The sequence below is a fragment of the Periplaneta americana genome, chromosome 8 (genome assembly GCF_040183065.1).
Source record: "Periplaneta americana isolate PAMFEO1 chromosome 8, P.americana_PAMFEO1_priV1, whole genome shotgun sequence".
In the NCBI taxonomy this organism is placed as follows: Eukaryota; Metazoa; Arthropoda; class Insecta; order Blattodea; family Blattidae; genus Periplaneta; species Periplaneta americana.
This window is the reverse complement of record NC_091124.1, coordinates 112,935,761-112,950,440: the sequence shown is the minus strand read 5'-3', so window position 1 is coordinate 112,950,440 and position 14,680 is coordinate 112,935,761. Positions and strand designations below refer to the sequence as shown.

General features: G+C 34.1%; 1 protein-coding gene and 1 long non-coding RNA gene across 4 annotated transcripts in view; one reads left to right on the top strand and one right to left on the bottom strand.

The window, feature by feature from the left end:
- LOC138704952 (SET and MYND domain-containing protein 4-like) overlaps positions 1-14,680 on the top strand; it is a 198,366-nt gene that overhangs the window by 132,876 nt on the left and 50,810 nt on the right. For all 3 annotated transcript variants that reach the window (XM_069833416.1, XM_069833418.1, XM_069833417.1), the window contains exon 4: positions 12,229-12,401. In XM_069833416.1, the coding sequence (XP_069689517.1) occupies positions 12,229-12,401 (173 nt within the window). The remainder of the gene's footprint in view (positions 1-12,228; positions 12,402-14,680) is intronic.
- LOC138704955 (uncharacterized) lies at positions 5,613-6,901 on the bottom strand. Its single transcript, XR_011333498.1, has 3 exons — positions 6,481-6,901; positions 6,251-6,384; positions 5,613-6,141 (listed from the first exon to the last, which is right to left on the bottom strand). It is a non-coding gene; the product is annotated as an uncharacterized lncRNA (long non-coding RNA).

Genomic DNA, 14,680 nt, shown 5'->3' with positions numbered 1-14,680 from the left:
CTTCCCCCAACTGGCATCTTCCCCCGAATTACCTTACACTTATTGCAGTTTTATGCAATATAAATTTTTTTCTTTTCATGGTAATGGAGAAAATAAACAAAAGTTATATTTAATTAATTCATGTTTTGCACCACGAAATTATGTAATTACGGTACTTACCTGTTTAGTATTATTAAACTGTTGAATCTTGGTTTGATCCACTGCTTTATATTTATTAAGAAACTAGCCGTACCCGTGCGCTCCGCTGCACCCGTTAGAAATAAATATAAAGTAATTACATAATTAAAATAGGACGTTTGATCCAGGGAAAATTCGTGTTTGATAGAAGGATAAATAGTTTAATATGTTACTAAATTGCATCCAAATAAATAAAATGCGATCATTTTGGTCCAAAGACACTCATTTGGTGCAATGACAATTCCTTTAACCTGTTTCTTAATTTTTATTACATGCAACCATAGTTTAATGAAGATTGACATCATTTAGATTTAATGTATATATTTTATTTTACTTGTTATAGGTTTCCATTGAATTATGGTAATAACTTAATTTTAACCCTTGTTTTCTACGTATTCAGTAAATGGCGCTTGGCCCACTAAGGTTGTGAACCCTTCAAATAACTTAAATTATATTACATAATATTACTTATTATATTATATTATATTATATTATATTATATTATATTATATTATATCAGAAGTTACTGTAATAACATTACAGCATTATGTCCATCTAGAGAAGCTACACTTTCCAATGGTGAAATAATAATTAATTATACAAATCGGTTAATTTAGCTTCCGATTTTACTTCATACAAACACAGAAACATTCTCTGTAGGCTATCTTTCATAGCTTTCGATTGTTGCTGTCCAAGGCCCCTTATAGACGAAGTCATTTGTTTTTTAATTCATTACACGGCCTTAGATGGCGGTTATTTTAATTTTGAAACTCATTTATCTCATTAAATATCAGTCTTATCAAACTTTTTCAAGGAATAAAACTTATCGCAAATTATTTTTAAAGAAACTTTTGCTATGTAACATTTTTCACAAAAATCAATAATAAGCGAGATATTTCGATTTAATTAAATCAGGCCCCATTATAACCCCCCTTTTAAATAATGTATTTTGAATGCCATATAGCCTAAAATCTAAGTTACAACGAACTTAATTTATATTCCAATTTTCATCGAAATCCGTTCAGCCATTATCGCGTGAAAAGGTAACAAACATACAGACAGACAGACATACAAACAAAAATTTCAAAAAAGCGATTTTCGGTTTCAGGGTGGTTAATTATATATGTTAGGACCAATTATTTTTGGAAAATCGAAAATTACCAGAAAAATTTCGGCTACAGATTTATTATTAGTATAGATTGGATGATTTATGAGGTTCGAACTATAGGCTATAACATAATAAACATAGAACAACACAATTATTTGTATAATAACATTTTATTTATATTATACTGAGAATATTAATGTCGCATTTATCTGTAGCCTACAATGAACTGCATTTACGATGCTGCACCATTTGTATAGAGTCCGAGGATTAGGAAGAGCTGTATCAAATTCTTTAACAAAGTTATATGTGTTAGGAGAAAGAAAATATACATATATGATATAAGGTCGTGCGATCCATATCCTCCCTGAAGTGACTGGAACAAATTGTGCTGCAATGACAACACGAGGTGTCCGAACAACTTCCTTTGGAAATCTGTAATAGAAGTTACATTTAAATATTAATAAACTACAACTCCGAATATTTACGTATATAATGTCATTAGTCTCTCATATACGTGGTGTGTCTAAAAAGTTCGGTGAATGGTGTCATATCTGAATGGCAACTTGGCGCATGCGCATGGTTCTTCAGAGACTTCGGGAGAATCGATACACAGCATGCAATGCATGTGACTGGCAGTGTAAACAGACTGCGACCAGTTGAACGTAGTCAGTGTGAGAGGAAGTGTCACAGCGCAATGGAGCAACGTGTAAACAACAAGTTCTGCTACAAATTGGGGAAGACTGCAACGTAGACACATGGAATGTTGGTGCAGGTGTACAGGAGGGAAGCCGTGAGCAGAAAATGTGTTTACGAATGGTTTAAACGCTTCCGTGAAGGCAAGGAAACAATTGAGGATGAGCCACGTTCAGGTCGGCCATCGACAAGCAGAACCCCAGAAATGATCGAGAAAGTGCGACAAATGCTGGCACAAGATCGGCGACTGACTCTAAGATTGATTGCGGAGGAATTGGACATTAGCAAGGACACCATCGTCCGCGATGATTTCGGTAAGCGGAAGATCTGCTCCCGATTTGTGCCGCACAAGCTCATAGACGAGCAGAAAACAAAACGGAATGGAAACTTCTGGTGATTTCATTTCCATGTGTGACCAGGATCCATTGCTTCTGAAAACCATCGTCACGGGAGATGAGACCTGTGAATAATGGTATTTCTCCAGAAAATTTACACAAAGAAGGCACAATTTTCTTTTATTTCACTGGCTTCTGCGAGATGTGTAATGTGGTAAAACATGGTTTTGGTTTGCAGCCACAAATATTGTACTGTACTTTCAGGATAAAAATATTTTGATACTTGTGTATTTTAATACGTTGTTGTAGCCCACACTTGTTAAAATTATACAAATTTGATTATTCTATATTTTAATGCATTATTGTAGCCCCCCCCCCTCACTTGTTACAAATATAACACTCGTTAGGTCCAAGATGCAATACTATGAAAACTGGTCATTTCCTTATTAATTCGTGCTTGAACTATTGCGTCTTATGTTGATAATTTTGCCAAATATTTTATACTAGCTGAAAGCACCCGGCGTTGCCCGGGTTGCCCTTTTTGCTTATTTTTTCAATTAAACTGGTTGTTAGACTTTTCGGAAATCTCAGAAATTCAACTATAAATAATCAAAAAGAATTATCTTTAATAATCTTTCCTTGTCCACAAAGATGAATCTTTACATAGCATCACTTATATGAATTGATGAACTCCTTAGCCAAATGCCTGAAAGGATTAACTCAATTTAAAACAACTGCAGATCAGGCAACCAAAGAAAACATTTCATCACGTGCCTTACTTTCACATGTGTTTTAATTTGTATGTATGTATGTATGTATGTATGCATGCATACGTACAAATAAAATAATAAAAATATCAAACTGTAAATAAACTAAAACCAAACTAACATATAAGTTATATAGGCTACGGTCACACAAACTTTAAATGAATTAGCATTGTCTTGAAGTTCATCAAAACAAAAACAATCCCTCGGTCCCTATAAGCCCACTTAGCATTGTATCATTGTTCTATAAATCTTACATTTTATCTCTGCCGATCAGTGACTGTTAAGTTTCAAGTGACTTATCTTAGTCGTGGAAGTCAACGTATTAAAAAGCATTACAACCTTTCTCCGGTCTCCTTTCTTCCCCCGCAAATGTGACGTTGCACAGAGGCAGAGATAAAATAATTAGAAGATCTGTACATTGATCTGAATCTGTGCATTTCACGTAATTTCATGTCTGTGTGCTTTCACTTGAATTTCAGAGACAGCTGACGATAAAGAGGAAATTCCCTTTTTCCCCAGTCTGAACCCGTTGAGGTGTCTTTAAGAGCCAAAATTTATCTCTCTATCTGTCGTACCAAAGAATGAATATAACATATATAATTTATTTATTATTTTAATGTACCGAAGTACATATGATATTTCCATGCAGATATTCTGCGTCATCATATGACGCCGGAGAGAATTTTTCTCTCTTCCATTACTCTTTCATCATATATAATTTAATTTATATTGGAAGATTTTTTCCCCTTGACCGCTGTACGCCTATTTTTTTAATATGACTTGAAAAACTGTATCTCACAAATTCAGAACTTACTGCATTATAATATTAATTCTTATGTTATACACCGAATACAGATACAGTACAATATAAACTCGCAATGTCATTTTTTTAACTTAAAGACTAATATCATGGATAAATATATAATTATGTACATATATATATTCATCCATGCTAATATTCTGAGAGACATACCTTCCCCCCCCCCCCGCCATAAATTAAGAGATTGCTATTTCCACAACACATAACATACTAAATTGGCAACGTGATTATACAGTTAGAATTTCGCAGTAACACATTTTCGGACATGAACAACAATATTTTGAGAGACCTATATTTTAGAATTAATATAGTGTTATTTTCAGTCGCCTTACGTACATTCACATGCATTAGCAATATGACAAAAGTATCATTGAATTGCTTTTTGTTGTGTGTAATTCCCCCCCCCCCCTACTTCTTTGTATAAAATATAGTTGAGAATGTGAAAAACACGGAGTTTTTAAGTTAATGTCTGCAACTTTGAGCGACTGTCCTTGAGCTTAATTTTAATATGGCCATTAGAAATGCTAGTCGCAGTGAAATTGCTGTTACTTAAAATCGAAAGGCATGTTAGTGAGTATCATAGGAATGCGTGGGATAAAAACATCTTCTCCTTTCGTTTTGCCAGTTAATATTGCCACTTCTATTACTACGTTTTTTGAATGAGTTTTTTCACGCCAATTCTTGTTCCCTTGCATAATTTTGGTAGATCAATATTTCGCAATAGTACAAATTGGTGATTAAATATTAAGGTATTAAATTATATGGTAGCAATCCTTGTGGTTTCAAAGAATTCAAGAATTCATTTGGATAAAACACAGTCTGGTCACTATCTGCAACTGCATCGAGAAATTCATAATATTATTATGGTCCTGGACTGCGTAAAGAAACTTATTGCATGAATTACCTAGATTTTGGCCTTCATGATGTGTTTCAACAATGTTATTTAATTTCGTGTTATAATTTCCATGGCCTTGTGAAAGTCGATATTGAATGCAACAGACAATAATAAAAAAACAATTGAGTATAGAAGATTGCATTTTACTATTATACATGAATGTTTAATCATATTTATTTCTATTTTTTAATTGATTTATGGTCCATTTGCACCATTTTAATGTAGCCTATGTTCTTCTCCTGGTTATGAACGTTAAATGTGCAAACTTTGGCACATATCAGTCAAAGCGTATAGATTTGTATAGAGAACATACACACACACACACACACACACACACATACATACATACATACATACATACATACATACCCACATTCAATTTTATATATTAAGATAATTGGGTGCCATGAAAGAAGCTCCATCACCTCCTATATTATGACCACATTGTCATAGTTACTGAAGGCCGTGAAAAAAATTGAAAACGCATAGTTCCAGAGCCATTTTCGCATTAGTCTATCAAATACACTTATTGCAGTTTTATGCAATATAAATATTTTTCTTTTCATAGTAATGGAGCAACAAACTTCTAAAAGAAAATAAACGTTATATTTCATTATTTCATGCTTTGCACCACGAAATTATGTAAACTACTTACCTTTTTCGTATTATTAAACTGTTGAGTCTTGGTTTGATCCATTGCTATATTTATTAAGAAATTGGATGATTTATAAGGTTCAAACTATAGGCTATAACATAATAAACATAGAAAAAATGCAATTATTTGTATATTAACATTTTATTTATTTTATACTGAGCATATTAATATCTCATTTATCTGTAGCCTACAATGAACTGCATTTACGATACTGTACCATATGTATAGAGTCCGAGGATTAGGAAGAGCTGTATCAACAAAGTTATATGTGTTAGGGGAAAGAAAATTAATTGTCACGGGTACATTTTCGTCACACTGTTCCTTTTGCTTCTTACCATTAACCTTTCATATATCTCTTGAGGAGAGATACAAAAGTCTTCGAAATGAAACGTGACATATCACAAAACTCGTGTTCAAACAAGATTTTCTGTTTCACAGTTTCCAACACATCTTTCAAATCACCCGCTGATTTCACCACTCGCCATTTATACTGTTGCAATGTCTTATTCTCTTTTCATACACAAAACTATTCATTCCTTAACTTTCTTATTCTTCTTCGGCAGAACCCGAATTTCATTTTCAGTATCAGCTTCCAATGACATAATGGAGGTCCCAACTTCGTGTACAAGTGTCACAGTAGAGAGAGGGAGAGAAAGATTTCAGCAAACTTCCATTTTACTCTTCCTCTTTCCTGAAAATAATAATTCATATAACATAACTAGCCTACATTATACGCAGTAGCGAATAGATATACCAATATTATTACGGTTAACTATCAGTGTAATGTTCATCTAATTAACCTTTGGTTCTTCTGATAGATATAATATGATGAGTTTGTGCGATCCATATCCTCCTCCCTTAAGTGACTGGAACAAATTGTGCTGCGACAACACGAGGTGTCCGAACAGCTATAACCTCAGGATCCTTTGGAAAGCTGTAACACAAGTTAAATTTAAATATTAATAAACTACAGATGATAACAACTCCGGATATTTACGTATATAATATCATTACAATCTCTCATACATACCCATGATAGGTTATTCCAGGTAAGTTCTTGGACTCTTTATTTCCTCTGCCATATAGCACATCGGATCGGCGTATTTAAATTATCAAAATATTACTCAAAAAATTTAAAACAACACAACTACGCCATGAAAATACAATGATAGGTTAAATTAAGATGTCTACCGCGCGACACTGGCAACTATTTTCCATTCTGTACGCTTTGCTTCGATTACACATTTCTCGGCGCTGTGTGTGGACTGTCATTCTTGATATTAAAACATATTACATATAAACTGAGGGACTGTCTGCTCTGTACTTCAGTTCATACACCAAACATTTCCGGAAATAAATTAACTTGACATCTTACATATACGCACTATAGCCTACCCTTTTCACCTAATATTATTAATATTGTTATTAAATAAGATATTGCAACTAATTAAGGTACTGCATTATCTTTAATTTCCTTGAATTCATAATTACGCATTTGCAAGAAGGCCTAACTTTTCCCTCTCTTTTTAAAAAAAATACGGACGTCACAATAACTGAGAAGTATAATTATTGCGCGATTTTTTCTTGCAGTGGTGAAAACATTTCTATAGGCCTACTGATTAATCTATTGAGCATAGTAATAGTAAACGCTGTAGTATTTTAGTGCGTGTACGCCTACTTAGCTCTTGTAAAACGAAATTTTCACTTTCACTTTCAACGGAACACTCACTTATATTCAGTTCTTGTATCTTGCAGTAAATTATCCATTTGTGATCATCTTTCCAGTATAACCTCCCATTGAAACGACCACTTAAAATCATGAGCTAGAATTTATTATTTTAAAAACATTTCCACGCACATACTGTTATAATTGTTATGAACCACAATACAAAAGACAACACTGTGAAATTGGATTAATTTACCAAGATCAACATCAATACCGGTAGTATAAAATCACATATAGGCCTAGGCTATATTATTTCATTACTTTATGGTATTAATTAGAAGAACAAACTTCAAATAACACTGTAATATGCTTGGCATATTTATAATATTCGTACTCAATCAGTAATGCACAATTAATCGAACTATTTTCACGATGCACAATGCTTTGTAATGGTACCATTCATCATTTCATAGGGCAGAGAGGCGAACCTAGCGGCAGAAATTGTCATGACTCACAGAGGCCTACTCTCGATCGTGCTATGCGCTAGCTTGTGTAATCCCGTAAGCAACGGTGTGGACAATGCTGTCTCGCCTCGCTCGCGCATTTCTCGGGACACATTTCACATTACACATCCCTGCAGTCGCAGGCGCAATGTTCTGTCTTTCACCCATTCATTGCCACTCATCGCCATCTATTTCCATTTTCAAAGCTCGTTTACCTCCCTGTTCGTTTATCAACAACTGAAACTCCACACTGGTTAAACTATAAAACGTCTTTGACACTGGCCAACACCCCTCTCATCCTCTCGCCCCGAAGAGATACCCAAGATCAAGCCAGTCTGCATAAGAAGTACGGTCGTTTAATTTGGCAAGTCAACGATGAGGCTCCTACAAACGATTATAGTTGGATGAGAAACTTACTAAAGCCTAGATAAAGCTAATCATACCAATCGTGTACTTAGACCACAGTAATTTAACTTGAATTTTAAACCAAAATATCCGTAAATAATTTTAGATGTAGTGCAAACTTGCTACAACCTTAAGGAGCCGCGCCTGCTGCGAAGTAACGGAGGAATGATACGATTTTTAATAAACAAGCATAACTTTCTTTTATTTGCTTAAGTGTTTCGTTTGAAACCTAGCTAATTATATTAACATTCGAGTTTAAGAATTTACAGTTCAAGACAGCTTTCCTACGGCAGCTTGATCTGTCATGAGTTTACAATCTTTCTGCCTGTTTCTTTCAATTCAAAGAACCATTTTCATTTTGTGAGAAAACTGAAAACGATTTTCTTCAAATATTTGTTTACAAGTTTTGCAAAAACTCACATCTTTTACATTACAACACTGGATCCATGGAACCTGTTGGCTCCAAGACTGCTGATAACTGCAACTTTTTTTTCTTGCAACAGCTCTGTTTTCTGTTTCTGTTACAACACTTTCGTCGGACATTTACTTTCACTTTCACATAAAAGTTACTAACACTAGCTCACTAGAAATTGGCGCATTAATACTTTTCTTTCGAACTACAAACTTATCCATTTGTAAAATTAATCGGTAAGGGACAGTGACACTCACACATGCAAGTTGCAGTTAAATTGTAAGGGAACAACTGGACAATATAGACGTGGTAATATGGCACAGTCTATGCTCCCCACTAGCAACCGGACCATACTGATTTCAAACCATAGCCTATTAGAAACCACTAGCAGAGCGATAAGCTCCCGTCAAATTATCTATGCCTAATGTCTGATCTTGCCTAAATATAAGGTGATGGATACAAAAGAGCAGGCGATTTTAAATCTGTCCTTATTTCAGCTAATCTGAGTTGGATTAGGCTGCGAACATATTTGTTGTGTTCAGGAATGTACCTTTACCAACTTAACAAAGAATGTGGTCTGATTTAATGTTGGCATATCAACAACGTAACATAAACAAGCTTCCAATATTTTAAAGTTTGTTATCAACGTTATTTTTAATCAGAGTAAAGACAGGATGGAAAATTGGAGTGGTATGCATAAAAGCTTATTACAAAAGTGGTGATAGTTTCGTCGGTATACAGCGCTTGTTTCGGAAATATTACAATCTTGATCGTTACAGTCCAATACCATTTGCGCGTGCAATCAAAGCACGGCTGAAAATTTTCGAAGAAATGGGTTCTGCTCTAAAGAAGAAGTATACAGGAAGAGTAAAACGTGAGCGAACATCAGAGAACATCGCTACTGTAAGAACCGCATTTGAGCGAAGCCTTAAACGTTCTGCTCGATGTCACTCTGTTTCTCTTAGGATATCGCGTTCTAGTCTGTACCGAATATTGCATAAAGACTTAAAGTTTCACCCGTACAAAATCCAAATAGTTCAAGCATTGCAGGAAAGTGACACAGTACGTATTATGGACTTTTGTCAGAGATTCTTACAGCTCATGAATGATAATGACACCATCCATAACCTGATAATGAGCGATGAAGCAAATTTTTATCTATTAGGATACGTTAACTAGGGTTTCCATATTTCGATAAGCAAAAAAGAGGAAACTTTATCGACACCTATTTCCGAACAGATCGTTATCATAGGTTATGTACAATACTGATATACCGTATGTATAGTAGGATGTATATTATTGAAGCTGGGAAATATTGCTAGTAATAATGTTCTTAACCTTAAATAACAAAATAATAATACAAACAAGTGAGTTGATTATAATCTAATCTTTATAACTATGAGTCTAATTATAAATCACAAAAAGCAATTAAAAAAACACACAATTTCAACATTTTGGTATCCTATAGACTATTGTTACAAAAAAGTTACCTTTTGTTCTGTCACTTTGAGATGCACTTTGTCCATCTTTCTGACCCTGACTGGCCCAAACATAAGATCTGATTTTCTTCAATAATTACTTATTACTTAAAAGATAGTTCTGAAATTCTTTGCAAGTAACATACTTGTAATTATACTGAACTAACAATATATGAACAGATTATTTGAGATACCCCTCATGTCCATTTTTCAAAATTGACATACGGATAATATAATATCTTTAGGGGCTGATACATCGTTTTGTGGAAAAACCCCTCAAGTTTAGTCATTCTTGTAGCATACAGAGCCTGTTGAAAAATGCATATATTTGAGAAACCCCTCAAGTACAGGACATGAGGATTTTCTCAATTATATCACTTTCTATGTCCCGGGCCTTGGCGTCGTGGTCTAAGGCATCCTGCCTAGGACTCGCTTTACGGAATGCGCGCTGGTTTTGAGTCCTCATGGGGGAAGAAATTTCCTCATGAAATTTCGGCCAGTGTATGGGACCGGTGCCCACCCAGCAACGTGATGCACTTGGGGAGCTACGATAGGTAGGCGAAATCCGGTTGCGAATACCAGCTATAACGGCTGGGAGGATCATCGTGCTAACCACACGATACACGATATGTCCATCTCTGCTTCGGCATATGGGAGTGAGGCCAGCAGCCGGCTGGTCGGTCTAGGCCCTTCACGGGCTGTAGCGCCACGGATTATTATTATTATTATTATCACTTTCTATGATTTTGGAATAGCTGTGAAAATGTTACAAAGTTTAATATTTATATGTTGGTAATGTTAAAAAGTCTCGGGAGGAAATTAAACATAGAATAAATATGGGAAATGTCTCTTATTATTCTATTGAGAAACTTTTATAATCCAGTATGCTTTCAAAAACCTGAAAGTTAGAATTTATAAAACAGATATATTACCGGTTCTTCTGTATGGTTGTGAAACTTGGACTCTCACTTTGAGAGAGGAACAGAGGTTAAGGATGTTTGAGAATAAGTGCTTAGGAAAATATTTGGGGCTAAGAGCGATGAAGTTGCAAGAAAATGGAGAAAGTTACACAACGCAGAACTGCACCCATTGTATTCTTCACTTGACGTCATAATTAGGAACATTAAATCCAGACGTTTGAGATGGGCAGGAGATGTAGCAGTGTGGACGAATCTAGAATCGCATAATTATAGAGTGTTAGTTGGGACGCCGGAGGGAAACATACTTGGGGAGGCCGAGACGTAGATGGGAGGATAATATTAAAATGGATTTGAGGGAGGTGGGATATGATTGTAGACACTGGAATAATCTTGCTCAGGATAAGGACCGATGGCGGGCTTATGTAAGGGTAGCAATGAACCTCCGGGTTCCTTAAAAGCCGTAAGTAAGTAATGTTAAAAAGTTATATATTTATATGTTGGTAGCATTTGTATGATTTGATATAACTGGACAGTCCTGTAGTATATGACATTATCTAAGCATGATTTAATAGAAAATTCTTATCAACCAACTTTTCTTCACAGTATTATTGACTGATACCAATAATTTTTGTAGACATCAAAATCATGGTGCGGCAGTAATCTAGTACAATGCAATTTATTAATGTTTGATGAATTTTAAAAAGCATCTGAATGAGATGAAGGTGATAAAGCCGGTGAAATGAGTCCATGGTCCGGCACCGAAAGTTATCCAGCATTTGCTCATATTTGGTTTGCCACTGATATATCAATTAAATGTGTATTTTTGGTAAGGTGCGAATTAGCGGGGGCAATGGGGGAGATTTCCCCCCTGATAGAAAGTTATCCCCCTCTCATAAATCCATATTAACATCCCTGCCAGGGATAACTTCTATCCCCCTCACAAAATATAAATTGTTTTAACACGAGTATACTTTATAAAGTATAAAGTAAGCAAATAAAATAATATTGATGTATTATCATTACCTACAAGCTGAAAACAATCGATAACTTAGAAATTTTACACATCTTATCTTAAACCTGCTCATGGCTGTAATTATTATTATTATTATTATTATTATTATTATTATTATTATCAAAATACAAGACAAGCAACTCAGTGCAACCAAGCATTGAACCGTAATAATAATAATAATAATAATAATAATAATAATAATAATAATAATAATAATAATAATAATAATTTTATGTATGGTATTATGTATCTAGGATTCTATCGCCTCCCCCCATAAGGAATCTTAATTCGCACCCTGATTTTTGGTAATCCTAATTAAATATTATTTCTTACAGCATTTAATAGTTGTTCGTTATATTTATTATTATGGTATTACTTGCAGAAAAGCTCGCTGTCTACTAGCAACAAAACAACTGAAAGATGCACTGGAAGCTTTCAGATGTACTCTTACAGCTTTGGACTCAGCCAAATTACCTGTAGAAAAGAAACATAAAATGCAGTTGGATGTGCGAATAATGCTTGCAATGATGGAAAAAAACAACGCTCTGGCTAATGGTATAGATAACCTAATTTATTACAGTATTAGTACACTATACATTAAACATAAGTATACTAATAACATTGAATCACAATGGTGGAAGGATACGAGTACCGGTATGAGATTTTAATTCCATATAAATCTTTAATTTAATTGGTTTACCATGCAAATACCCAGCTATTTATTATTAATATGTTTAATATTTATTGGTTCACTTACGACCGTAAGTTCAGTTATACAGTATGTAGGCCTACTTGTACTTTAACTACTGCTAATTCTCTTTTAGTTCTTGGTATCCTTTAAGTAGGGTGACCAGATTCACTTCGAAAGAAAAGAGGAAACAAGGCTTCAAAAAGGAGGACATTGTTCGAAAGAAGAGGACAGAAAATATGTACTTAGATTTAGGCTTAGGCATATATTATAGCCTACTATAAATTACTTCGGAATATGTATTATATCTTTCTCGTGTTAAATTCTATCGACCTGTTAACATGTTTCGACCTGTTATGGGTCTTCTTCAGAACTGGTTGTTGCTGGTCTTGCGCCTTTTGTTTTGTTTCCTGTGCGGGTGTGTTTGTGTAATGCAATTAGATTAGATTAGATTAGATTAGATCTTTATTAGCCGAATAGAATTACAAGCATTCATGGCGTCGTCAGTACACAAGAAAAATGACATAACATACAATATAATACAAAAATAGACTTAATTCTAAATAAATTTAACAGTTTAAGTACACAAGAAAAATGACATAACATACAATATAATACAAAAATAGACTTAATTCTAAATAAATTTAACAGTTTAATATTAAGTGACATGCAAAAAAAAGAGAGAAAAAAAAAATATATATATATAGGACAAGCTTGATCTTCAGTCTCCACTGTTCTACCTAGTATCTTCTCTTTTTGCTTTCCCCTGTCTTTTCTTCAACTCTGAGTTACCTGAAACATAAATGGTCAAGGGCAGTATCAAGAAACGTTAAATTCTAAAATTTTAAATTTAGGTATTCATTTGTGCAAAATGGCATATGTGTTAATAAAATGTTCTTTACCTCTTTTTTTAATTTTCTTATGTTAAGTTCTTTGATTTTCTGTGGAAGTTTATTATATAAATTGCTGCCTCTATGTGATATGCTGTTAAGACTTCTGGTAAGCCTGTGGAAATTCAGATGTATGTTTTGGGATGTTCTGGTGTTATACTCATGATAGGTTGAATTTGTTTTAAAGGAATCTATGTTTTGATGAATAAAGCACACTGTTTCTAAAATATATATGCAGGGTACAGGTAAGATTTTTAGTTCTCTGAAATTTTTATACTTTCAGTCCGAATAGGAACTTTTTTAATGATTTTGAGTATTCTTTTCTGCAATTTGAGGACTTGTGTCACTTTTGGTGAAGATCCCCAGGTAGTAATGCCATATGATAGTATTGAATGAACATATCCAAAATAGACTGATATTAAAAGTTCCATGGATGATATCTTCGCAAGGACACGAAAAGCATAACATAAGCGACTCAGCTTCTCAGTTACATGTTGTATATGCTTTTCCCATGTTAGACTGGAATCTATCCATATACCTAAAAATTTAGAGCATTCTACTTCCTTAATTATGGTATTACTAAGAACTATGTGAATCTGGTCAGTTGGATATTGATTGAAAGATACATATACAGTTTTATTTACATTTAATTTAAGCTTATTATTTGCTAGCCACTTGTCTAGTTTCGTTGATGTTGCATTAATTTTCATTTGCAAGTTCTCTTCCTTATTATCACTCAGTATTATGTTTGTGTCATCTGCAAATAAGACAGTTTTCCCTTCAGTTATATTTAACGGGAGATCATTTATGTATAGGAGAAATAATATTGGACCAAGAATTGAGCCTTGAGGGACACCATGGGGCATAGGAACGGATTTTGATTTTACTGAGCCAATTTGTACAACCTGTTCCCTATTGCTTAAGTACGAGATGAACCAGTTCCCTGCTAATCCCCTTATGCCAAATTGTTGTAGTTTCCAGATTAGAATTTCATGATTAACCATGTCAAATGCTTTGCTAAGGTCCAGGAAAAGTCCAACGGTTTGTTCTTTATTGTTTTTAGCATTGAGGATTGATTCGATAAACGATATTACAGCATTATTGATTCCTTTACCTTTTCTAAAACCAAACTGAGAATTTGACAGTATATTATTATATTCTAGGAATGAGACTAATCTGTTGTACATAACCTTTTCAAGGACTTTCGAGAACCCAGATAATAGGGATATAGGCCTATAGTTCTCAATATTTTGTTT